General features: G+C 45.9%; 1 protein-coding gene across 3 annotated transcripts in view; it reads right to left on the minus strand.

Moving 5' to 3' along the window:
* The window catches only part of vash1 (vasohibin 1), a 63,216-nt gene continuing 36,270 nt past the window's right edge, over nt 1–26,946 (minus strand). For all 3 annotated transcript variants that reach the window (XM_063045921.1, XM_063045931.1, XM_063045939.1), the window contains exon 7: nt 1–25,100. In XM_063045921.1, the coding sequence (XP_062901991.1) occupies nt 25,031–25,100 (70 nt within the window). In that variant the 3' untranslated portion in view covers nt 1–25,030. The remainder of the gene's footprint in view (nt 25,101–26,946) is intronic.

The following is a 26,946-nucleotide window of genomic DNA, read 5'->3' on the forward strand; positions in this document are numbered from 1 at the left end:
TGAGTTCACATACCTTGGGAGTAAAGTCAGCACTGATAAAGATAGTGGTAAGGATGTATTAGCAAGACTATCTAAAGCAAATCAAGCTTTTGGCAGCCTCAATGCAGTTTGGAAATCCACACAACTCAAACTTAACACCAAAATCAGAATTTTTAAAAGCAATGTCCGAAGCGTGCTACTTTATGGAAGAGAATGTTGGAAGATGACAAAAGACATCTGCAAGAAACTCGACACGTTCCAGACAAAATGTCTATGACTTGTCAAGATAATCTTCTGGCCTAAGAAAATCAGAAACCAAGATTTGCTTACATCTTGCAATATGGAATCAATCTCAGCTTGTGTGAAAAGATGATGGAGACGGCTGGGCCATGTAATGAGAATGCTAAACGATCAACTAGCAAAAGTAGCACTAAGGTGGACCCCACAGAGAAAGCGAAGTAGGGGCAGGCCCAAAATAATGTGGAGAAGATCTGTGGAAGCAGAACTGAAAGAAGTAGGCACTAACTGGATAACGGCGAGCAGCAGAGCAAACGACTGGCAGAAATGGAAGACCCTTGTGGAGGCCCCAAGTGCCACCTAGGCACGAAGGGTTCAGACGAGACGAGATGGATGGACAACTAGCTGACATGGAAGCACAATATCAGTAAAACAATTGATAAATATAAAGGACCATTAAATATTCTCAGGTGTCTACGTGGGTATTCTGGGGTGCTACAAAAAAAATCTTTGTCCACCATTTACGTTTGTTTAATTAGATCTGTTCTTGATTATGGCTGTGTGGCTTATTGGTCAGCTTCATCAACTTTGTAGTGTTTGCAAGTGATACAAGCACAGTCCTTAAAATTGTGTTGTGGTGCAATAAGGTTGCCCTCTGTTTTGGCTTTACCGGTTGAAATGGGACAATTACCCTTACAATTGCGGAGACTGAAGATGATGTCAACATATTGGATTAAGTTGAGGGGCCAACGAAATAAGCATCCTATTAGGGGTGCGTTGGAGGACTGTTGGGAAGATTACAAGAAAAGTGTTTATAATTTTGGGTGGCTGGGTTCTTACCTTGCTAGGAATATGGGTTTGTTGGCTTATGCAATATGTCTTACTGTAGTCGTCTCGGTAACACCACTTTGGTTTTTTCCCCCCCAATGACTTTAGTTGATCTTAGGTTACACAATTTAATAAAGTCTAAGGATTCTGTTATGCCTGTGTGTGTGTGTGTGTGTGTGCGTGTGTGTGCGTGTGTGCCTGTGTGTGTGTGCGTGTGTGTGCATGTGTGCCTGTGTGTGTGTGCCTGTGTGTGTGTGCCTGTGTGTGTGTGTGTTGGTTCATCAATATATAAAGGAAAATTATAATGGCATGTTAACTATTCTTACAGATGGATCAAAAGATCATTTAACTGGAAATGTTAGTGTGGCTGTTTTTGTGTCTGAATTACAGGTACCGATAAAGAAATGACTTACTAGCCATTTATCCAATTATATACAGCAAGATTGGTCGCCATCATTTTAGGCTTACGGTAGGTAGAGGAAATCCATCTACATAAAATTATAATTTGTTCAGATTTCTTTTTAGTTTTGATGAGTCTTAAAACAGGCTACTCTAGCAGTAGGTTAGTGTTGGAAGCATTCAAGAAAAATGGCTACATTATGCACATAATTGAGAAAGGAATAGAGTAAAACACAACAAAGGCAACCTCCAGATAGAACCATTATTGTGCCAAGCAGTAGCAGCCGAACTGAAAAGCTAAGATGAATTTTCCAAAAATATGGTGTCCAGTTAATAACAAAAAGTACAGACACAATTAGAAAAAAAGCAAGGCAAAGTGGCACCTAGAAGACCTAAAGAACTGTGCAAGGAAGGTGTGTACGCCATACCTCTATCACCGTGCCAAAAAGTATATATTGGTGAGCCTGAAAGGCCAGTAAAGACCAGGATAGCAGAACATAAGAGTGCCTTAATAACCTCGAGAGCAGACCGAAGAGGAGTCACTGCCTATCATGCTCATGTAGACCAAGGTTTGATGAGGCCAACATCCTTGGCAAGGAAGAGAATGCCTACAAGAGTAAGATTAGGGAATCACTAGAGATGGAGCATGTGGGGGACCTAAATGTAGGTTCTAAGAGTGTCGCGATACCTCCAGTCTGGGACCACATATTCCTAAAGAGGGTTTTGGCCTAAAAAGCAAAAACAAAAAAGACAAATCAGAACAAGGCCAATTCGGAGTAACCAATAGGTGAGTCAGATCCAGCCAGTCAGGATCAAGCATTAAGCCCCACTCATTTTTCTGCTCACTCATGAGGATATATAAGGAGGCCTCTCTAGGGGGACTTGTCATTTGACTAACTTGTGCCTAAGGAAGACGGTGAGTCTTCTGTTGAAATGTTGCAACCAGTATCTTTAAGTATGTGACTGTTAAAGGATAGTATGGGTAGATCTTACTGTTGGAAGCTCAAACATTATTTTGTACTCAAAGTACTGGTTTATATGTTTGCTTTTTATGAGTCCCAGCACATAGAGGTGCCAATAGGAATAGGGAGGTTGACTGTTTAGCTAAGAAAACTTAAAGGTTCAACAGTGGATATAGACCTTTCACTTAGCCAATCAGAAGCTATGGGGTTGGTAGGGTTAAGAATTGGGGGCTAATGGCAAAACTTGTGGGAGAGTAAGAGATACCTATAGAGAATACATAAAACTGTTTCGTTTATGAGAGAAGGGGTTAAACAAGGGAAGGAACTATTTTGACACAACTTGGAATTGGGCATACTATGCTTAATTATTTAAAATATGTTAAATAAGATTAATACTGGACTATGGGAGCATGGTATATGGATCAGCATCAGAGTATACTCAAGAAACATGCTCAATGCATTATTAAAAATGATAAATAACAGGATACTAATAATCAATGGCATAGAGTTAAATGAACTAAATTGATTAACTGAAGCAGAAATGGGTGTAGAAGGAATCAAATCTGGGAAAGATGGAAAGACTTCCTCCATCAAGGATTCTGAGTTGGACCCATGGTGCAAAGTTAAAGGGTCTGTGAGTACAAGGCAAATCCACGAGGGCAACAAGGAGGGGTGGAAGTTTTGGTGGTTTGCACCACCTATAATGTGACCGTTTTAAGTGCAAACGAGTGGGACATGTTACTGCTTCTTATTGGGGGGGGGGTGGGACTACAGTGTGCAAAATGCGGAAGTGAACACGAGTATGGGATTTGTGAAGTTGGTGCAGAGGCAAGATGCCGCAACTGTGGGTGCTCAGTGCAACTTTAGGTAGGCTTGTATTACAAAAGGCTTAGGAAATTCAGAAGGTGATGATAGCACCTATTTCGTATGCTGAAGCTGCAAGATTTGATTCCTCGACATCTGATGGGTATCAGCTTAAAACAGACACAGGACTAGAGATGGAGGAAGGCTGCACACGTAGAGTGTGGGAGGTGAGCATCTAGTGAGACATTGACTCTTAAAAATTAGATATTGCATTTCTACGTGCAATGGTTAATGGAACAATACAGGTGGGAAAGAAATATGATGGATTCAGAACAGTGGTGGATGCAGCATCAAGGTATTTGGGTTCAGTGGGAATTACTGCAGAACAGGTACATGACGTACTTCAGAGACATTTGGGGAATGATGGTTGAAGGAATGGGCTGGTGGTGGAGGGCGATTGTACACAGGGTGCTACACATTGACCTTCTTCGATCAACTATCTGTTCTTCATTGGAATGTGAGAAGGCTTTGCCAAAGGACAAGAATTTAAAGTACATGCTTTAGGTTTTTGGTGTTCCCTTGAATGTTATTTGTGTACAAGAAACTTAGTTGTGATCATATTTATTGTTTAAGATTCCAGGTTATGAGGCTGTGAGCTATGATAGACATATAGCTGTGGGGGGAGACTGTGCCACCTTTGTGAAGGAGGGCTTATTGTACAGAATTCTGCCTTCTCCAGGGAACACAGAATGCGTAGTTATTAAATTACTACATCCACAGGTTGGAATCATAATTATGAACTTTTATAATCCAGGCCAGGAAGTGACTGTAGAAGGATTAGGGACAATAGTGGGCACTTATTCTGGTAAAATTATTCTGCACATTGTAGTCGCACTGATACGCTATGAGTGAAAGATACAGGCCTTCGATGAGCTGCTTGAGCACGCCGCCAGTTGCCATGTTGGAGGCATCCACAGTGAGGACATTGGTGACCCCGACGGTTCAACGGCATTTGGAGCCAACATAAACAATTCGGTTCTGCAGAATGCAGTTTCCCTTAAACATGTCAACCTTCTGGACCACTCAACCCCTGGTCTGGTTTGAGCAAGTGGAGGCCCAGTTCCAGGTCAGGCAAATTGTCTCAGACGCCACCAAGTATTACTACATGGTGGGCGCCCTTGACCAGGAGACAGCGAGTCGCGTTATCGACTTTCTGTATCAGCCCCCGGCAGCAGACAGGTACAAGGCACTCAAGACCCTGTTAATCCGCACATTTCGCCTCTCCTGTTGTGAACGGGCCGTGTGGTTACTGCATATGGACGGCCTGGGTGACTGCGCACCATCAGTCCTGATGAGCGACATGCTAGCACTGGTAGACGGCCATAAGCCTTGCCTGCTGTTTGAACAGATCTTCTTGGAGCAAATGCCAGAAGATATCCGCCTCCTGCTAGCAGATGAAGACTTCAGAGACCCGTGTGGGGAAGCTGCTTGCGCGGACGTGCTTTGGCATGCCAAACAAATGGGCGGAACCACCATCGGAATTAGTGCTGCGGCATGGCCGAAAGTCCAGCCCTCCCACACCCCAGCAGCGGAGCACGTAACACCCACACCAAGGGACGGCACCACCTCTGAGCCTTGGTGTTTTTATCATCAAAGGTGGGGTTCCAGGGCCCGCCGCTGCCGACCGCCATGCTCGTTTCCAGGGAAACGCCAGGACCAGCCGTCACCGATGGCTACGGCGGCTGGTCACCGTGATAGCCTCCTCTATGTTTGGGACAAGCTCTCCGGGCGAAGATTTCTGGTGGACATGGGGGCGGAAATCAGTGTCCTACCCCCCTCGAGCCACGATACCTGAACTAGAAGAGCAGGACCGGAACTTACGGCAGCCAACAGCAGCACCACCCGCACCTACGGCACAAGACCCATCCCCTTGCAGTTCAGTTCCAGCCGCTTTACATGGACATTTACGCTGACCGCTGTGTCACAGCCATTGCTGGGTGCGGACTTCCTCCACACGCACTGCCTGCTCATGGATTTGATCCGGTGTCCCAAGAAGTCGATGGAGGATAGGCCGAACTGGCACTTGGCGGGGTTGATAGCCAGGCCGTATTCACTTAGACGGCGGCAGAGCAGGTGTAGATGTGCTAGATGTTCCTGGCGGGAGTGGCTGGCGATAAGTATGTCATCCAGGTAGATGAGCAGAAAGACCAGACCTTGCCCTATTGCATTCATCAAGTGCTGGAAAGTCTGCGCCGCGTTTTTGAGCCCGAACGGCATCCTGAGGAACTCAAACAGGCCAAAGGGGGTAATGAGGGCCGTCATCCGGGTGGACTGGGATCTGATGATACCCTCGGACCAGGTCCTGGATGTGCGGTACCGGATAGCGATTGGACGTGGTGGCGTTGTTCAGCCTCCGATAGTCACCGTACGGTCTCCACCCTCCCGCGGACTTGGGCACCATATGGAGTGGGGAGGCCCACGGGCTGTTGGAATGCCGCACAATCCCCATTGTGAGGGTGTGATTGGCTGAGACTACTACAATTTGATGTCTTTTTTTTCCTTTTCAAGGTTCTTTTGAAGACCCTGACCTGGAGTTATACTGACTTTTTCTTTTGCGGGAATGGGATCTGTTCTCAGGGCCTCACGACTGGCCGTTGTTTGATATCCCAAGGACACGGCCTGGATGATGATCATGCCTTCAGGGTTCCAGAATTTAATGGCTCTGGAGACGTGCTGATTCTCGGCCGGTGCCCCTGACTGAAGCATCACAGGAGAACACAGAACATCAGGAGCAGTGGGTTAGCTGCTGGGGTTGTGTTCCTGGACAGCTTGAGTCTTTCTGATGCCGACTCTCTAGGCACAGAGCTCAGAAAAAGCAACGCAACAGACTTTTAGCATCGTAAATCGGCCAGTTGTCTGTTATGTCTCTCCTCTCACTGTGAAACAGAGACAGCTCTTTCTCCCTTATTAGGGAGGGAGAGAGCCTGTGGTATGTCAAATTACCGGGTGAATTAGTAGTTTATGGGGTACTGCAAGTCTGTGTCTTTACTGATGCTTTGCTGCACGCTTGAGTGGTTGGTGGAGGGTGCTGATGCTTTTTTTGCTGGTGGGGTTGGGTCGTTGCCTTGCTGCTGCTTTTGCATGGGGGGACTTTGGGGTTCTAGCATTTTAACTGTCATTTATTCTTTGGGGCACTCCTCTATTTTCGTGGATGGTTGTGAAGAAAAAGAATTTCAGGGTGTATATTGTATACATTTCTCTGACATTAAATATACCTATTACTTTGTAAAACCTATTGAAACAAGCTTTGTTGATGATGTGAAAGTACTGCAGGAACATTCAGAACATAAACCATTGTTGACTGCAGAATGCTTTAGGTTTCACAAGCAGGATCAAAAATAAAGTTAGTCCATTTCAGTACATGTGACTGAATTGAAGTTGCCTGAGCATTGTCAGTTCAACAATAGTCTTACCGATGCAATAAGAGATCATATACTTTGTGGAATCTGACAAAGCATTCAAAAATGACTCCTGATTGAAGCACAACTTACATTGAAAAGAACAGTTGAAATTGCTGTTTCAATGGAAGTCACAGACAGATACAATTGAATTGCAGACAGGAATGAAAGTGTGAACAAAGTTGTAGCGTCTAAACAGCAATCAGCCCGGATGAACAAACTGTGTCACTGTTGTGGCCGGACTCACATAGACCAAACAAGTAAAGACTTGAAGGCAAAACTTGCAGAAAATGTAACAAAGAAGGAAACATACAGAGAGTATGTTGGGCAGGCAAAGTAAACCGACTGCAAAGGGAAGACAAAAAGTCAAGCTGCAGTTTCAAAAAGAGCACTAATCTACATGCTGTTGATGAAAACTATGATGAGAGTGACACAGGACTGTGTAGCCTTGAGATTTGAAAAAGTGAAAACTAACACTAGACAAGCAACACAGCTTACACCAGAAGTGAACAGCAAATTGATTAAAATTGAATTGGACACTGGTTCAGCTATTTCAGTCGTTCCACAAAATGAGTTTGAATGGCATTTCAAAGATACCAAACTGAAGCCTGCAGATATTCAGCTAAGAACCTGTATTGGAGAAAAGATAACTCCTGTGGGGATGACATTCATAACAGTGAAATACAACAACCAACAAGGCACATTGAGCTTGCGTGTGGTAAAAACAGAAGGACCAGCATGTGAGGGCATGATTGGCTGAGACTACTACAATTTGATTGGAGATCCATCCACAATTTGCATGCCACATCCCCTGCAATGAAGCCATATGCAGCGAATTAAGATACAGGATGACACCACAGCAAGGCTCAAGGATGGCATCGGGAAAACAAAAATATCGAGAGAAAAAGTGTTAAATGAAAATGCCACATCCAGATTCCCTATACCATCTGTGATATCATCAGCCTAGCTACAAATGATTTGGCGGAAAAGTTTGTCCAGAGTCTAAAGAACACACTGTAAGCAACATCAGCAGAATACACGACACTGAATCAGAAGCTTGCCAATTTCCTCCTTGCATATCATAATACAACACACTCGACAACCAACAACTCACCAGCCACGCTGTTCCTGGGTCGTCCCTTGTGTTCACGCTTGGATCTTCTCAGGAGGATGCAGGACAAACAGCTGAGACAAATTAAAGGCTCCTCAAACAAGAAGGTTTGATGTTTCATTCCTGGACAAGCAGTCCTGGTGAGGGGCTATGGAGGTGATCAAAAGTGGGCACTGGGCAAGATTAAGGACAGAACTAAACCATTCTCCTACACACCGGAGATCGCATCTGATATCTGATAAAGGAGACAACACATCGATCAGTTGAGGAGAGAAGAGTCAACTGTTAAAGAAAGTTGGCTACTGCTACCTGAACCCCTTCCTGTAAACCAACACAGAGGAGGCCTCAGAAACAGTGTGAATTATATTCACCTTACTCTGTATGGGTGTTCACTCTCTGGGATTAAATATTTGGGGATGTGAGACTTACTTGGAGAACAAAACACTGTTTTTGGAGGATGAATGTGAGCCGGTCATTAATTATGTGCTGTGTGGCTGGGTATGACCAAGGTGCTTCTATTGACAATTTATCATGCTTTGGTACACCCTGTCTGGATTATGGTTGTATGATTTATGGGGAGGCTGTTCGTTCAGTTTTACACTGGTTGGACGCTCTACACGGCGGAACAGAATCTGAAATGCAGTATTCCTAACTACACCGAGGGATGCATTGGGGTTGAACGAGGTGAGATGCTTTGATCGGTGGCAAGAAAAACTGAACTTCCTTAGTGAAGGGGCAGGGGTGTATCCCATTTGAAGTATTCTGTTTTAACAGATTGTTGGGAATATACATTGGTAAATGTTTTGGGCAGAAAATTAGGGAATATGTGCGGGAGTATGGTCTTGGGAATTTGTGGATTGGCCCAAAGGTGGCCTAGCCAGGAGTTTCACCGTCGATATTTCCAGATGTAGGAATAGATTTGACATTACTGGAGGATAGACAGAGCCTTGTGGGTGGTGAGAGGGTGTCTGGTCATCTACAGCAGAGTACTTTTCCTTTTTGCCTATCTTTATGAATGGTTTTAAAGACCCCGTTAGTAATCGGGTGGATTCTGGGAGATTTATCTTCTGGTTATTGTTGAGGTGGGGAAAAGGCTGAGAGATGGACTGTCTGTCCATACAGCAGAATTTACGGCCATCATCATTAGTCTGCAATGGGTCTATCAAGGTAAGTCACACAGGGTAGCCATCTGCCCAGACTCTGCATTGGTACAGCAGAGTTTGGAATCGAAGCATTCAGGGAGACCTGATCTGTTGATGGAAGTATTATAATCTATATGTTCTGGAGAGTGTGGGAATAGTTGTGCAGTTTTGTTGGGTACCAGCACATTTGGGTGCATCTGTTAATGAAAGGGCAGATGTTTATAGTAAATTAGGCACTTACCAAGTCCAAGGTGGATATTATAGTTTATATGGGAAAGTATGAAGCCAAATCTTGTATTAGGTTGGCTGAGATCAGGACATGGCAGAAATTCTGGGATAGGAGTGGTACAGGGAGGTGGTATTACAATATGTTTGCATTATTCCTTTAGGGAAGGGATAGGCAGGAAGATGTGTGGTTGGCAAGACTGAGGTTTGGACATCAGGGGATTTATACTCCACTTTGGCACTGGTTGGTAAACATGGCAATGAGTGGTGCGACCAAAGACAGTGGAACGTGTGATTATGGTGTGCCACAGATATTCATTAGAACATTGGAAGCTGTTCAGGCCATTATTGGGTAGATCTGGGGTGCCCAGGTTGCAGGATATTCTGGCACTTGAAGCAAGGATAGCTGTCACGTAGGGTTCTGGTGAACTTTTTAAAATTAAAACAAGTTCAGGTGGCAGGATCTGATCCCTGTCATACTCCATAACAGTAGGTGGTGATAATGCACTTCCCTGATAGCTGCAAGCCACAATTAGCACAAAAGTAGAAGCAATCAAACTGGGTGAAGGACAACCAAACTAAAAGATGAGGGTGTAGCAAATGTGACAATTTAACCTTTAAATAATCAATTCTAACACCATGGCAAGCGTGAACATAGCAAGACACAAGGTGGTCATCCTGCATCAGCAGAGTCTCTCCCAAGCAGAAATTTCACAGTAGACAGGAATTTCAAGAAGTACTGTCCAAGAGATTCTGAAGCAGCACAGAGAAACAGGCAAGGGTGAGGACCAGAAATGCAGTGGTTGACCCATGGAAACTGAGTGCAGCAGGTGAGAGATACATCAAACAGACATCCCTTCTAAATCAGAAGTCCAGCACTGCATCAGCTCTGAACTCTCAGAAACCACTGGAATGCAAGTGCACGCCTCTACAGTTGGAGTAGTCTTGGCAGACGTGGTCTTCATGGGAGAATTGGTGCCAAAAAGCCATTCCTCCAAAGTGGAAACAAAGCCAGGTGACTCACATATGCATAAAAAACACAAGGACGAGGGTGCTGAACAATGGCAGCAAGTACTCTGGATGGACAAGTCAAAATTTGAAATTTTTGGCTCAAACAGAACGCAGTTTTATCTGTAGAAGAGTTGCAAAACATGACATGGATGAGTGTCTGCAGCCAACAGTGAAACACGTTGGAGGTTCCCTGCAGGGTTGGGGCTGCATTTCTGCAAATGGAGTTGGTCTGGTCAGAATTAATGGAATCCTCAGTGTGAGAAGTACAAGCAGATTCTCATCCATAATGCAAACTGTCAGGGAGGTGTCTGATCTGTCCCAACTTCATTCTGCCCCATACACGTGGCCAAGGTCTTAAAAGAACTATCTTCAGCGAAACAAAGAACAAGGAGTTCCGCACCAGATGGTATGGCCTCCCAGAGCCCTGATGTCAACATCGAGGCCATCTGGGATTACCTGGAGAGAAAGAAGCAAGAGAGACAGCAAAAGTCTGCAAAAAAAAAATTGTGGCGAGTTCTCTAAGGTTCTTGGAACAACCTACCAGCCGATTTTCTTAAAACTGCACAACAGTTTTAAAGGCAAATGATGGCCACACCAAATATTGATTTGATTTAGTGCAAAATCTAAAACAACTCATCCATGCATTTATTTTTTGTAGGCTTGACTACTATAACGGTGTTTTCACAGAAAAGAAAATCCTCAGACAGCTGCAGCTCATTCAGAACGCTGCTGCTAGAGTCCTCACTAAGACCAAGAAAGTAGAGCATATTACTCCAGTTCTCAGATTGCTACATTGGTTTGCTGTCCATCAGAGGATTGACTTTGAAATATTACTACTGGTTTATAAAGCACTGAACGCTCTAGGGCCAAAATACAACTCTGATCTCTTGCTGCATCATGAACCTTCTCGAGCTCTCAGTTGTCTGTCTGCTGTCCCCAGGGTCAAAACTAAACATGGTGAAGCAGCTTTTACATACCATGCTTCACACATCTGGAATAACCTTCCAGAGGACCTGAAGTCTGCCCCAACTTTAAGTGTAACACTCAGCTATATTGGCTTGTATACGTCTAGGGGAAATCCCACCCGGCACCGGCCTGAATGCTTCCCGCTGGGTCGGTGGCTGTACCACTACCATCCGAATTAATCCCAAACATCAATCATCAGCCAGCACACACAGTATGTTTTACCAAGTACACTTTATAGATATTGTATTACTAAGTCTATGACATTAATATAAATTCAATACAGAAAAGGAAGTAATGGGAAAAAAAGCGCCAGACTTATCAAAGTCTAAGTTCTTCGTGCACAACCGTTGGAGCTCAATTGATTCCTGATGACCACCCGGATCCTGTCGACTCACGGCTCGGGACCACCCGAAGTGATTGACCGGAGCCTTCCCGCACGTCCACCGTCCTCCCTGTCTCTCCTCCAACTCCCCGCCAAAAACCCCGGCACGTCCGCCGTCCTCCCCGTCTCTCCTCCAACTCCCCCCAAAAACCCCGTCCACCGTCCTCCCCGTCTCTCCTCTGACTCCCCGTCAAAAACCCTGTCCGCTGTCCTCCCCGTCTCTCCTCCAACTCCCCGTCCGCAGTCATATGAGACAGCATTATCACCCGAAGAACGATACATGAACACCCATTGGCTAATAGCACCTGCTGTCTGTATTAACCCAAGCAAATGTCTAGCTAAAGACTTTCTCAGCATTTAACATAACAAAGAAGCCATTTTAAATTGAACATACAAAAAAAAGAGGCCCCGTACATAAGCTTTTCAATTGAGGATTAATCTGTTTCTTTGCTGTAGCTTTGAATTAGAATCTCCTGCACTGTAACTTCTATTTATCACGTCCATCTGTTGTGTGATTTTTCTCTTGTATATTGTCTGAAATTTGATATTTATCTTTTTCTATGTAAAGCACTTTGAACTGCCTTATTTGAAAACAAATAAACTTGCTTGCTTAGTTGCTTTTTTTTTTAAAACTGTTGACTGCTCTTTATAGTAATTTTTTGATATTTAGTAACTTTACGGTGACGGCAACATCCATCCCTGGGTGCAGATGCCTCCTTTAAGGGCTGGAACAGCTCATCTCATGAGCAAGGATGAGCTTTAAACCAGCCAAGTCCAGGTCTCTGGTCCTGAAGAAGGGGAGAGTGGCCGACCGGTTCTGCTTTACCCTGGAAGGGATCCAGATTCCAACGGTGACAGAAAAACCAGTCAAGTGTCTAGGCTGGATCTTGACAGTTCCCTGAAGGACACAGCCACACTTCAACAAACCAGGAGTGACTTGATAACCTGGCTCACCGTGGTTGACAAATTGGGGCTTCCAGGAAAATTCAAATCCTGGATGTACTAACAAGGATACTCTGGCCCCTTCTGGTCGACGAGGTGCCAATGTCAACAGTGGAGGCTCCAGAGAAGACAATCAGTCAGTTTCTCCGGAGGTGGCTGGGGTTCCCCCGGACCTTAAGCAGCATTGCCCTGTATGGGCATTCCACCAAGCTGCAGCTCCCCATCAGCGGCCCGTCAGAGGAATTCAAAGTCACTCGAACCAGGGAGGTGATGATGTACCGAGACTCCTCTGATGTTAAAGTCGCTGCCGCAGGAATCCGTGTAAAGACCGGAAGTGGCAGGCACAGGAAGCTGTCGACAGAGCGGAGGCACGGCTGTGGCACAACATTTTGGTGGGCACTGTGGTGGGCAGGACTGGGCTGTTTTCCCAAACCATGCTACGACAAAACCCATGGGAAGGAGAAGCGTCAACTGATTCAGGACAAGATACGAGCAGAAATAGAGGAAGAACGATACAGCAAGATGGCTGACATGTACAAACAAGGTGCATGAACTAGATGGGAGCATGCGGAACCTCGCAAGTTCACCTGGACAGAGCGCTGGAGAGCTGAACCATTGCACATCAAGTTTCTCATCCAATCAGTCTATGACGTTCTCCTAAGCCTGGCCAACCTACACAGGTGGGGCATGGCAAACACTCCAGCATGCCTACTGTGCCAGAAGAGAGGCACCTTGGAGCATATCCTAAGTTGCTGCCAGAAGGCATTGGGGGAAGGGTGATACCGCTGGCGCCATGACCAAGTCCTAAGGTCTAATCACTTTTATTAGAGCGGGGCAGAAGGCTCAACATAGTCCTAGCTCCTCAGGAGGGCTTCTTGCCACTGCACGAGACTGGCAGCTCCGAGTCGACCTAGGTGAGATGATAAAGAGTTAATTTTGTCCTGCTGACCTGTAAGAAATTAGCCATTAAGCTACTGGTTTCCTTGTCTCACTTGCAGGACATAGTAATTTAATTACACTTTGTTCTCAACTATCTAATCGCGCACATTGTTCCAGGTGTCTGAACTTTATACTTCTGTTTGAGGTGATCCAGAGGCCTTTGTCTCGGACTATCACTGGTGCTGGGCATGTGACTGTGAGCGGTAGCTAAAGAATTGTTTTCTGCATACATGACAAAGATGGTAATAAAAACTCTCTCTGTGCTTCAGCAGAGAGAACTCTGTGGCTGACCCTGTGAGAGTGCAGAAGGTGGGTTCTCTCTCGTAGCTTGCTACGAATAAAGGTGGAAAAAAATCAGCTGTGGTACTTGTTTCATTACATCGGGTTGATCACCGTTGACATAGGGAGGCAGCGCAAGTTCCCAGAGAACATCGCAGCCACTCCGCTCTGCCCGGACATGGTGTTAATATCAGAGTCTACAAAGCAAGTGGTCCTGCTGGAACTTAACTGTCCCCTGGGAAGACCGGACTGAAGAGGCCAACAAGCACAAGAGGGCTAGATACACAGATCTTGTTACAGAATGCTGGAACAATGGCTGGAGAGCTCGCTGTGAGCCACTCGAAGTTGGGTGCTGGGGTGTTGCTGGCCATTCATTACAGCGGACTCTAAAACTCCTTGGAGTTAAAGGATTGCAGTGCAGAAGAGCCACTAGGAACATTCTGGAGGCTGCTGAAAAGGCCTCGCGGTGGCTGTGGATCCGGAGGGGGGATCCATGGATTAGTGTGCCGCTTGGACACAAGTCGGGGGCTGATCACCCCCAGATGGGTCGAACAGGTGAGGGTGTCTGCTGATTAAAGACCCAAAACACCTTAAGACCCCGGGTTCATCACTGAAGACATGTCCAAGTAGCACCAGAAGGTGCATTCTACAACTACTGCTCTTTATAGTAATTTTTTGAGATTTAGAAACTTTACATTTCATTTTGGAAAACATCTTTGCTTTACAGAATTTTTTTTATGTGTATGACATTTGCACAGTACTTTATTCTCATCTCTGACAGTGTGAAACAGAGTCTGAAACTGGCCTCCAAGTACGCCAAGGCTGTTGAGATCTTTATGCCATCCTCAGATGGAAGTAGAAGGAGAAGGTTGTGTCTGGGAATGATAGGCGACAGCTTAAAGCTTTTGTGGATGACTTGGTGAGTACATCAGGGGACAGTGGGACACAAGGTGGCTCTGGTGCCACTTGAACCAAGAGGGAAAAGAGCATTCTCACTTTTTTTTGGGGGGGACTGTAGGGGTAAGAGCAGCTCTGCTCTCACTGGGAAGGTACTGGTTCAGAGGCAGAGTGCGCTCCTGACATGAAGTTTACCACTGCAAGCCTTAATATGAATTTCAACTGGACAACAGCCAGCTTCTCAACTCAAGCAAGAACAAGAACTTCTCAAAGCATGGTTTTTTACAGAAGGATCCATCAACGAGAGAAACAGCAACGTCAATAATCAACGTATCACAAGCAATTTCAGGATCTGGACAGCAAAGCAAACACTTGAAAACTAGCCAATCTTCTACTGCTAAAATGTTCACTGTTTTGTACCAGTCAACCAGATCATGAATCAATATCCATTCGGACCCTGGAGAAGTATGTAAGCCAGCATTCTGAGGAGACAACACCCTCAACTGCGCAATGATGATGGCTTCTCATTTGGAACATCTGCAAGCATTTTGCCCAATCCGGCCATCAACCAAACTTCCTTCCAGCCTTAACATGCATGCCAGCAGGGGTTCTCTCCGCAGCTTTAATGATTTATCAGTCCTTAGGAATGGGAGATATGTGGCAAGTTTTTAGCAGGAAACCCCTATCATCCTGGGAGAGGAGTCCACTTGGCTCCTGCAGCGGCAGGGAGAGACCTACATGAGCCATCTTATTTCCATTTAGAATGGGGTGCACTTGCACTCAAAAGGGGGTGCTGTTGTAGTGTGGTGGACTGACCCCCTACCTCGGTAAGGCTGGGCGGCAATTCTCAGACACTGCCTCTTACTTACCCCTTGTAAAGGACCCCACTCAGGACCATTGTCTCCCGCACCATCACCAACCTCATCAGCTCTGGAGAGCTCCTTGCCTCCTAAGTTCTCTTACCCTGCACTGCTCATTTCTACCTCCTACCTAAGATCCACAAACCTGGCTGTTTGGGTGCATTCACTGTTTCTGCCAGCACCTGCCCCACATTGTGTCTGCATACAACGACTCAATTTTATCCCCCTTCATCAGTCCCTTCCCACCTACATCTGTGACACTACACATGCTCTCAATTTCCTCAACAACTTGCAATTTCCTGGCTCTGATCAGCCTACTTTCACCATGAATGTCCAATCCCCCATCAAAGGTGGCCTTAAAAGTTCTGTTTTTTTTTGGAAAATAAACTCTACCACTTTTCCCCACCCCCACTACTCTCCTCAGTCTGAAGAATTAGTCCCCTCACCCTTAGTTTCTCTTTCGACTCCTCCCACTTTCTCCAAACTCAAGTTGTAGTCATGGGTATCTGCATAGGCTTTGGTTATGCCTGCCTTTTCACTGGCTATGTGGAACAGTCCATGTTCAAAGCATTCCCAGGTAACGCTCCCCAATCCTTTCCGCGCTACATTGATTACTGCATTAGTGCTGCTTCATATACCTATGCTGAGCTGGTCAATTTCATCATCTTTGCCTGCAACTCCACCCTACCTTTAAATTCATTCGGTCCATTTCTGACACCTCTCTCTCCTTTCTCAATTTCTCCGTCCATCTCTGCAGGGAGACTGTCCACTGATATCTTTCATCAGTCTACTGACTCTTACAGAATGAGTGAAGGCAGCAAGAGGTCCAGCACTATGCTGACACCAATTGTTCTTTAGTGTATTAAGGCAATCTGCAGACCACATACACCAAGAGTCATGCCTCTCCTGTCATCAGACTGCACAACCTTGCTCATGGAGAAGAGGAGCATCAACACCAGGAAGAGGGAACACTTCATCAGCTTGCTCAACAAGCCATCTACTGTAGGCTAGATACTGCAGAAAATACCCTTGAACTTCTCTGTTGGAAGAAGTCAAGAAAGCCATTGCTCAAAAATCCCCTGGGCAGGGCAGAATCCCCACTGAGATCTTCAAGTCAGCAAGTCCAGTTGCAAATTAAACTTTCCACAGCTCTTGCATGCATCTGGGAAGTAGCAGTCATGCCTAAAGACTTCCAGGATGCCACAATCATCCTGCTCTTCAAAAATGAAGGAAGCAAAAGCTGACTCCGGTAACTACCAAGGAAACTCCTTCTTGACCATTGCCAGAGGTTCAGGTCCATATTTCTCATCTGTCTAATCACTAACATATCAGAAGAGAACCTCCTGAGACACTGTGGTTTTCACTTGGGACACTGTTCGCCAGGTTTAGGGAAAGTGCACAAAACAAAATTTGAACCTGTATGTTATTTTCATAGATCTAACCAAAGCATTCGATACAGTCAACAGAGAAATTCTGTGGTCTATATTATCAGAGCTGGGACGGCCCCAGATTTATCAATCTCATTCATCACTTTCATAACGTGACTGGCCTCGTCCTTTCAAACAGAAGCATCAGAGCCAGTCAACATTTTCAAACAATGTGAAACAGGGGTGTCTGATAACCGCTGTACGTTTTAACCTATGCGTGTGCTGAACCGTGCCGTCAGAAACACTAACCAGGGAGTGTATCTGAAGTATGGATCACTCTGACCTGCATCGTCTGAATGCCAAGTCAAAGACAATCGAGCTTGTCCTCAGAGCTTTATACTGATGACTGTGCCCTAATGGCACTCTCCCCCCCCCCACCCACAGAGTCTGATCTCCAATTTATTGTTAATAACTTTGCAGAAGCCCCTCATCTCTTTGGCCTTAGCATCATCCTAGTAATGACAGAAGTCCTATTTCACTCTGCTCCTTGATCTGCTGTTGCCTGTCCTTCCACCACCACTGAGTGAACAAAATTGATGTGGGTGGTCAGAGCTACAACGGCGTTTAACAGCGACTTCTTCGAGCTCATCTGTGGAAACAGTTTAATCTTTACCTTTGATGTCTCTTTTTCCTTTTCAGGGTAGGTACGGCTCTGTTGAAAACCCTGACATGGAGTTACACTCGGACTTCGGTTCTTTGTGTTGGTGGAACCCCCTCACGGGGACTCACCCCAGCTGCTTTTCAAAATCCCAAGGACGTGGCCTCAAAGATGAATGTGCCTTCGGGTACCAAGGCCTCACGACTCTAGACAAGCTGATTCCATGCCGGTACTGCCAACTGAAACGTTGAGGGAGAAACTGGAACCGCAGGTGCAGCAGATCAGCTGTCGGAGGCTCTACTTGGCGAATCGCTTGTGCTCTTCTCTCTCTGTGTGGAGGAACTTATTGCCGATTCGAGTTGGAGAACTTGGGGGAGAAAAGCGATGCAACAGAATTTATCACCACACACCAGCTAGTTGTTTTGTTATGTCTCCCCTCTCACTCTGAACCCATTTCCCTTTATCAGGAAGAGCAAGCCTGCGGCATGTTGAATTGTCGGATGAATGATTAGTTTTTGTTGTACCACAGATTATGGTCATTCTTGGGGGCTTTGCTATTGCTTGGTGGGTGGAGGGTGCTAATGGTTTATTTGTGGGTGGGGGTGGGAGAGGGTCGTTGCTTTGCTGCTTGTGCATGGGAGGGGGAGTAGGGAGGTTTGGGACTAATATTTTTACTGTCGCTCATTCTTTGGGACAGCCTTCTGTTTCGTGGCTGTGAAGAACAAGAATTCAGGATATCTCTGATATTAAATGGAACTATTGAATATGGTAAACGAGTTCAAGGACCCCAGCAGCAATGTCTCTGGTGATAGCTCCCTGGACAGGGAAATCAATGCCAGGATTTGGAAAGCCAGTCACGCATGTTGAACCAGCATAAAACACTCCACTATCCACAAAAGTGAAAATGTACACCATTGTCATTGTTAGCTGTCTCCTTTATGGCTGTGAAATATGGACTGTTCACAGAAGAAAACTCATGTTTTGGAATGGCCAAGTCAGAGTCCAAACCTTAATCCAATTGAGAGGCTGTGGCATGACCTGAAGAGGTCTGTTCATGCAAAGCATCCCAGAAATATTGATGCACTGTAATAGCCTTGTATGGAGGAATGGTCTGAAATTTCCCTTTGCTGTTCTGCAAGTCTGATCAGCAGATATAGGAAACGTTTGGGGGAGGTTACTGCTGCTAAAGGAAGTTCAATCAGTTATTAAATACAAGGTTTCACCTATGTTTTCCAGCCTGGACTGAATGATTAAACAATGTGTTCAATAAAGACATGAGAAGTACAATTGTTTGCGTTTGTTTGCAAGTCACCAACAGTGAGGTCCTGGCCCACACTCAGATACCCAGCTTCTTCACCCTGCTGCAACAATGCTGTCTCCGCTGGCCGGGCCACGCACACCGCATGTCAGACAGGAGGATCCCGAAAGACCTTCTGTACAGGGAACTGGCCTCCAGCAAGAGAGACATGAAGTCACTTAATATGAACGTTGAGAGGTGGGAGGACATCCCAAGCAATCGCTCTCGCTGGAGGCTAGAACTACACAGAGGTCTAAAAAGAGAAGAGAAGCTGAAGCTTCATACATCAAAGTTGCTGGTGAACGCAGCAGGCCAAGCAGCATCTATAGGAAGAGGCGCAGTCGACGTTTCAGGCCGAGACCCTTTGTCAGGACTGGGCTGAAGCTTGCTGCTGAAGAAAAGCACACTCGCTGAGAAAACAGCACCAAGACAACACTGGAGGACAGCGCCTTCAAGTGCAGTCGCTGCAGCCGAGACTGTCACTCCCATGTGGGCCTCTACAGCCACAACAGATGCTGCTCTAGCACAGACTGAAGCAAGACTTTCCAGGCGCAGATTCATGGTCTTGTGAGACTAACGGATGCCACCAGTAGTTTAGGCAGATTGTGTTTGTCTATCATTGTGACTTAGATGAAGATCAGACCACATTTTATGAGTAATTAATGCAGAAAACGAGGTAACTGCGAAGGGTTCACAAACTGTTTGCATCTGAGATGGAAAACTTTCACTGCTGCCCTAAATGCTAGTGACTAACGGGCAGTAAGTTATACCAGAGACACGAGGTGCATGTGGCAGGGAACCATGACATCTCATTCCCCGACAGGCTGAATGGCTTTTACGCCCATTTTGATGCTGGTGAGGATGGCATCCCTCCCCACAGGGGAGCAGACACTTTGTCTGGCTGAAGCTGATGTCAAGACGATCCTGGCCAGGGTCAACCCACACAAAGCTGTGGGGCCTGATAATTTCCAGGTCGGGTTCTGACAAACCGTGTAGCCCAGCTGAGGAGCTGACAGATATATTCAACATCTCTCTAGAACAATCCATTGTCCTCTTGGTTTTCAAGGCAGCAACCATCATCCTAGTGCCAAAGGTGGCACCTCCTGCCTAAATGACCATTGGTCCTGCGCCATTAACATCAACCATTATGAAATGCTTTGAGTCATGGAGCACATTAAAGCCTTTCTCCCTGCTACATTGGACCTTTTCCAGTTTGCTTGTCACTTAAATTGATCCACTGACAATACCATAAACTCTGCCTTCCACTCTGTTTTGACCCACCTGGAAAATGGGTCTCACGTGCCAGGTTGCTGTTTATAGACTTCATCATACCCCAGAAACTGGTGGGGAAACAGTCTTTGCTGAGTCTCAACTCCTCCCCCTGTAATTGGATCCTGTGTTTCTTAACAGAAAGTCCACAGTCAGTCTGTGTGGGCAGCAACGTCTCTCGTCCCATTACGTCGAGGCACCGGTGCTCTCCAGGGCTGTGTGCTCAGTCCGCTGCTGCTTACACATGGCTGCGTCACATGATTCAGCTGAAACTGTGCCATCAAGTTTGCGAATGACGCAAGTGATCGGTCTCATCAACAATGGTGAGGCGGAGTACAGAGAGGAAGTGGAGTAGCTGGTGTGAGAACGACAACCCAAGGCTGTACGTGGAGACGACCAAGAAAATGACTGTGGACTTTCGGAAGGTGCAGATGAACCATCCCCCATGTATACATGGTGTCTCCATAGAGAGAGTTAAGTACACCAAGTTCCTGGGAGGTCACACCATGGTTAATTTCACCTTCCTGAATAAGGCGGTGCAGGAGACTGAGGCAAGCAAGACTTCCCCCACACTCACCCCATCTTAGCTGAACTGAGAGCACCACTGAGAGCATCCAGACGAGCTGCATCTCCATCTGGTGGGACAGTAGTCGAGCATCAGACCAGAAGTCCCTACAAAGGACTATGAGAATGTCTGAGAGGATCACAGGAGTCTCCCTACCATACATCAGGGACATCTATGAGCGCTGCATACACAGGGCCTTGAAGGATCCCACCCATCCATCCAGCATCCTCCGAAATTCTACCACCAGGCAGGAGACTCCAATGCATAAAGACAGGAACGGTCAGGATGGGAAACAACTTCTTCCCTCAAGCCATTAGGCTTCTAAACTTCTTGCCACATCGCATTCAAAGTGCCACTAGATAATTTGTACTGTACCCTACAACATTTAATTTATTCACTGTTTATCTATGCATAATTAATTTGTAAATTTAGTTTTCCTTTCCTAAGTTATGGTGTGTTATGTCTACTACTGTGCTTTACACCTTGGTCCAGAGAAACATCGTCTCCTTTGGCGGTATACATCTGTATAGTTAAATGACAATAAGCTTGACTTGATTTGACTGTACACTTCTGTCCCCCATCAAGGCCTCAAACCTTGTCACTCTCCCACCCCCAAATAAAAAAAAACAACCAGTTCCCCTCCACCACCACCCTCCGCCATCTGGCAGACCTGGTCTTCACCATCAATAATTTTTCCCTCAGCACCTTCTACTTTCTCCAGTCTTGAGGGGTTGCCTTGGGCACCAGAATGGTCCCCAGTTATGTCTGCCTCTTTGATGGCTACGTAGAACAGTCCATGTTCCAAGTCTTCCCCAGTAATGCTCCCCAGTTCTTCCTCCGCTGCACTGCTTCGTGCACCCATGCTGAGCTTGTCAATTTCATCAATTTTGCTTCTAACTTGCACCCTGCCCTTAAATTTACTTTGGCCATTTCTGGCACCTCCCTCCTCGTTTTCATCTCTGGAGACAAACTATCAGCTGACATCTTTATAAACCTACTGATTCCCATGGCTATCTTGACTATACTTCATACCACCCAATCTCCTGTAAAAATCCCCTTTTCTCAGACCCTTCGGCTCTGCTGCATCTGTTCCTTGGATACAGCTTTCCTTTCCAGGACATCAAAGATGTCCTCTTTCTTTGAGGAATAGGGTTTCTCTTCCTCCAATATCGATGCTGCTTTCACCTGCATCTTCTCCATTTCCTGTATGCCCGCGCACACCTCATCTTCTTGCTGCCGTAACAGTGACAGAGTTTCTCTTCTCCTTACCTACCCATCCTGCCTGGTGGTCCTTAACCATCAGCTTCCACATCCAACATATCATCCACTGCAACTGTTGCCACCTCCAAAGGGATCCAACCACTAAACAACTTTATCTCCTTAGTTATGATTTCTGCAGGCTCCCTCCTTGATTCCCTTGTCCATTTGCCCCTCCTGGTACTTATCCCTGCAAGTGGCCTAAATGTCACACCTGCTCACTTACCTCCATTCAGGGCCCCGAACATTCCTTCCAAGTGAGGCCACACTTCATCTGTGAATATGCTGAGGTCATTGATGAGACCTGTTCTAAATTGAGAGACCGCTCCATTGAACGCCTCTGCTCCATCTGCCAAAAGTGGAACTTCCCAGCAGACAAACCGTTTAATAGAATTCCCATTCCGACAGGTCGGTTGATGGCCTCCTCTTGTGCCAAGATGAGGCCACCCCCAGGGTGGAGTAGCAACATCTTATACTCTCTCTGGGTAGCTCGAATCTGATAATACAAATATCGATTTCTCCTTCCAGTAAAAAAAAACACATCTCCCTCTCTCATTCTCCACTCTGACCTCTAACCCCTCTTCCTCACCTGCCTATCATCTTCCCTGCATCCCCTCCTCCTTCCCTCTCTCCTTTGGTCCACTCTCCTCTCCCATCAGATTCCTTCTCCAGCCCTTTATCTTTCCATCCAACCTGGCTTCACCCATCGCATTCTGTCTATCCTCCTACCCCTCTCCCCACCTTTTTATTCGGTGTTTTCCTCCTTTCTTTTTGGTCCTGAAGAATGGTCTCGGCACGAAACGTCGACTGTTTATTCATTTCCACGGATGCTGCCTCAGCCGTTGAGTTCCTCCAGCATCTCGTGTGTGTTACCTCACCATTTTTCTCTTTTTGAACTACTGATTTAATTTCATTCTTTTATACTCACATTTTTTATTGTAATTTAGTATTTTTTAAATTAAGTATTGCACTGTATTACTGCGGCAAAACAAACAAATTTCATGACCCATGCCCAAGCTCATAACCGTGATTCTGATGAAGTGGCTTATTATTCCTCTCTATAGATGCTGCTTGACCTGAAGAGATCTTCCAGCATTTTGTGTGTTACCCTGAGAGGTAACTTCTGTACACAGTGGGTAGAGAGTACCGAGAATGAGCTGTCACAGGAAGTGGCCCAGGTGGATACAAGCACTGCATTTAAGAGGTGGATAGGTACATGCAGGGAAGGGGCTTGCAGTTGCCAAATGCAAGCAGCTGGGACTGGCAGGGAGGATATTGTGGTCAGCATGAACCAGATGGGCCAAAGGGCCTGTGTACACGTTGTACAACTCTACGATTCCCCCCCCCGCCCCAAAGAGGAAAGGTAATGGGACAAAAGGAACGGTGAGCATTACCAGCAAATCTCTTGCACGTCAGTAAGCTGACCAACCTTTAGCCACACTTGGGAAGGGAGCTGCAGTAGGGGAACACGAGGAGGAACATCTTCACTTTAATGGGCAGTAACAGTGTGGAACAAGCTGCCAACAGAAGTCGTGGATGCAGGTTTGATGTCAACGTTTAAGGGAAGTTTGGATGTTTCGGGTATGAAGGGCTATGGTCTGCATGCAGGTCGATGGGACCAAACAGATTAATAGTTGAACATGGACAAGATGGGCCGAAGGGCCTGTTTCTGTGCTGCAGAGCTCTATGACTAATTACAGAATATCGAATGAAAGGGGGCTCTATTTCCCTTTAAACTGTACTCATCCCTGGAGACAAGGACAAATCTTTACACAGATCCTCTGACATATTGGGAAACTTAATCCTTCCAGATTCCCTGGTTGCCTTACTTAGTGCATGACAACAAGAAACAAACTAATTTAGACCATAAGACACAAGAGCAGAATTACGCCCAGAGTCTGCTCCACCATTTCATCAAGGATGATTTATTTTCCCTCCCAACCCCATTCTCCCTGTAACCTTTGATGCTCTCACTAAATCAGCGAACTATCAACATCTGCTTTAAATATACCCAAATTAAATATAAATTTCTCAAAAGAAATGCAGCGCAGTTTCTCAAGTTAAATTGGGATTGGGAATAAAGATGTCTTCTGAAATATTGCCTGTAATATGGACAGTCATGGGAGTAAGATTGCAGGCAGTGAGGTCACCTCATTGTGCAAGTACTGGTACCTGTCCACCCATGACAGGCTCGGCGGGGCAATGCGAATTTCAGGCATCCGTCTTGTTTCAATGCTGATTTAAACACAGGAATAATGTGTTGTACACAAACATAGTTTGTGTGGGCACCCACCAGTGGCTATAGTTCAAACGTCCCCCTGCAAACCAGGGGACATAACTTTGAAGTGATTGGAGCATGTATAGGTGGAAAATGTCAGAGGTAGGTGTTTCTTTTTAAAAAAAGAGGGAGTGATGGGTGCATGGAACCCACTCCCGTGGGTTGTGGTAGAGGCAGATACATTAGGGACATTTAAGAAACTCTTAGATAGGCACATGGATCATAGATAAATGGAGGGCCGTGTGGTAGTAGAGGGCAAGGTCAACCTTAAAGGGTAAGGTCATTAAAGGGTCTTTACATTAAAAGGTCAGCACAACACTGTGGGCCAAAGGCCCTGTACTGTGCTGCAGTGTTTTATGTAAGCTTCCTGCATTGATTCTCTAATGGATTTTCCACTGAACATTACAGCTGGATATTGACTTCAACCAAACCTTCACTGGACAGTGATCACTGAAATCAAACCTTAATTGTAATCATAGCATACCGACAATGCCCCAATTCCAATCAGCTAAAGCAGTGTACGAGTTCGGGACCTTCCTAGCCTGTGTAAGACTCAGCATTCCCTGGACCTGCTGGAGAGGCTACAATATCAGCACTGGCCAAGTGAGGATCTCAAATGCTCTCACAGAAATGGGATGACTTCCAACAAAAATTGTCATCCCATGACTCACACCCTTACTGAAGAGTTTCCATCACACTGACTGTCCTTTGACTGTACAGCATTTCTCTGAAAGTTAGAAAATAAAATAAAAATCTAAAAAAGTTACAATTGATGCAATACTGTTAAATGCTAATATGAAATACTGTACGGCATCCTTTGCTCATGTCCACTGAAGTTCCGTGCACACAAGGTGCCTTCCACGAGATGGTGGAAATCACTGCAGAGTCCGGCCACACCGGTTTCCCACAGCAGGGCGCTCACACACGAATCTGATAACCCACATCATTGAGGTTCTTCTGTTCTGTGGACTTTTTCTCTCCTGAAGACCTATAAACAGAGAGAAAAAAAAAACTTGTCCATAATTCACAAAACGTTTTCCCAAAGCAGACCTGGGAGAACAGCTGCAGTTTCCTCCCCACATCACAGACACTACATTGCAGCCTGACATTGTGTTGTGGTCTGACTCACTGAAGCACGCTCTTACGTTTGAGCTTACCGTGCTGTGGGAAGAACGCATGGAGGAGGCCTACGAGCGGAAAAAAGCCAAGTACGAAGACCTGAAGAACAACTGCCAAAGAGGGTGGAGAGCAAAGTGTTGGCCCGTGGAGGTCGGGTGTCGAGGCTTTGCAGGCCAGTCGCTCTGCAAAGTATACACTGCACTTGGAATCATGGGAGAGAGGAGGAGGAGAGCCATTTCTACCACCACAGATGCTGCCCGACGACTCCAGGTAACATCACTGATGATGTGCCCCAGCTTAGCATCATGCAGATGTTTCTGTAAGAACCAAACAGACTAAATACAACAGATAGAACAAGGACGTTACAGCACAGTACAGGCCTTTCAGCCCACGATGTGCCCACTTTTTAACCTACCCTAGAATCAATCTAACCCTTCCCTCCTACATAGCCATCTATTTTTCTGTGATCCACGAGTTCATCTAAGTTACTTAAATGACCCGAGTGCATCTGCCTCTACCACCACCCCTGGCAGGGTGTTCCATGAATCCGCAACTCTAAGCAACTTACCTCTGACATCGCCCTCCCCACTTATTCCTCTGATCATCTTCAATCACGCCCCTTTTTATAGCCACTTCTATTCACTGTTCTCTTTTTGCACTACTAATTTAGGATTTTACATTTCTTCTTGTAATTCATTGTAATTTCTGATCTATCGCACTGTGCTGCTGCCGCAGAACAACAAATTTCACGACACACGTCAGTGATAATAAACCCGATTCTGTCACAGCAAGGGAACAGGCACTTCAACCAAGCTGCCTAAACTGAGCTAACACCGCATTCTCGCACTGAGCCCGTATCTAAACCTTTCCTATACGTGTACCTGTCCAAGCAAATGCCTTTTAAAAGTTGTAATTGTACCCCACCTCTGGCAGCTTGTTCCATATATCCACCACCCTCTGTAGACGAAAGTTGCCCCTCAAGGCCCCTTTAAATCTTTCCCTTCGCACTTTAAACTTATACCCTCTAGTTTTAGACTCCCCTCCCTGGGGTGGGGGGGGGGGGGTTGTGGGGAAGAGAATATGACCGTCCACTTTATCCATGTACCTCATTTTACAAACCCTTCAGCTTCTTCGCTCCCCAGAAAATTGTCCAGTCTCTCCTTGTAATTCAAGCCATCTGCTCCTGGCAACATCCTCAATCTTTTCTGCGCCCTCTCCAGCTTAATGACATCCTTCCTATAGCTGGATGACTAGAACTGTAGACAGTACTCCAAGTACCGTCTTACCAATGACTTCTACAGCTGGAACATGACGCCCCAACTTTTGAACTCAGTGTCCCGCCTGATAAGGGCCAGTGCTCTAAACTGTTGTCTCCACTCCCCTAACTACGTCACTTTCAGGGAACTAATGATTAAGTGGGGTGTAACAAATTTTGCAGATGATACACAAGTCAGAGTTATGTAAAGAGTAATAGGTTGTCGTCGGTTACAACAGGACATTAACAGATCGTAGAGCTGGGCTGAGAAGTGACAGATGGGAGTTCATTCCAGAAAAGTACACAGTGATTCATTTTGGAAGGTCAAATTTGAAGGCAGAATATAAGGTTAATGGCAGAATTTTTGGCAGTTCGGAGGAACAGAGATCTTGGGGTTCACATCTATACTCCCTCAAAGTTGCTGCACAAGCTCCTAGGGTTGGGTTGTTGAGGCATTTGG

Source organism: Mobula hypostoma, chromosome 1 (genome assembly GCF_963921235.1).
Source record: "Mobula hypostoma chromosome 1, sMobHyp1.1, whole genome shotgun sequence".
NCBI lineage: Eukaryota > Metazoa > Chordata > Chondrichthyes > Myliobatiformes > Myliobatidae > Mobula > Mobula hypostoma.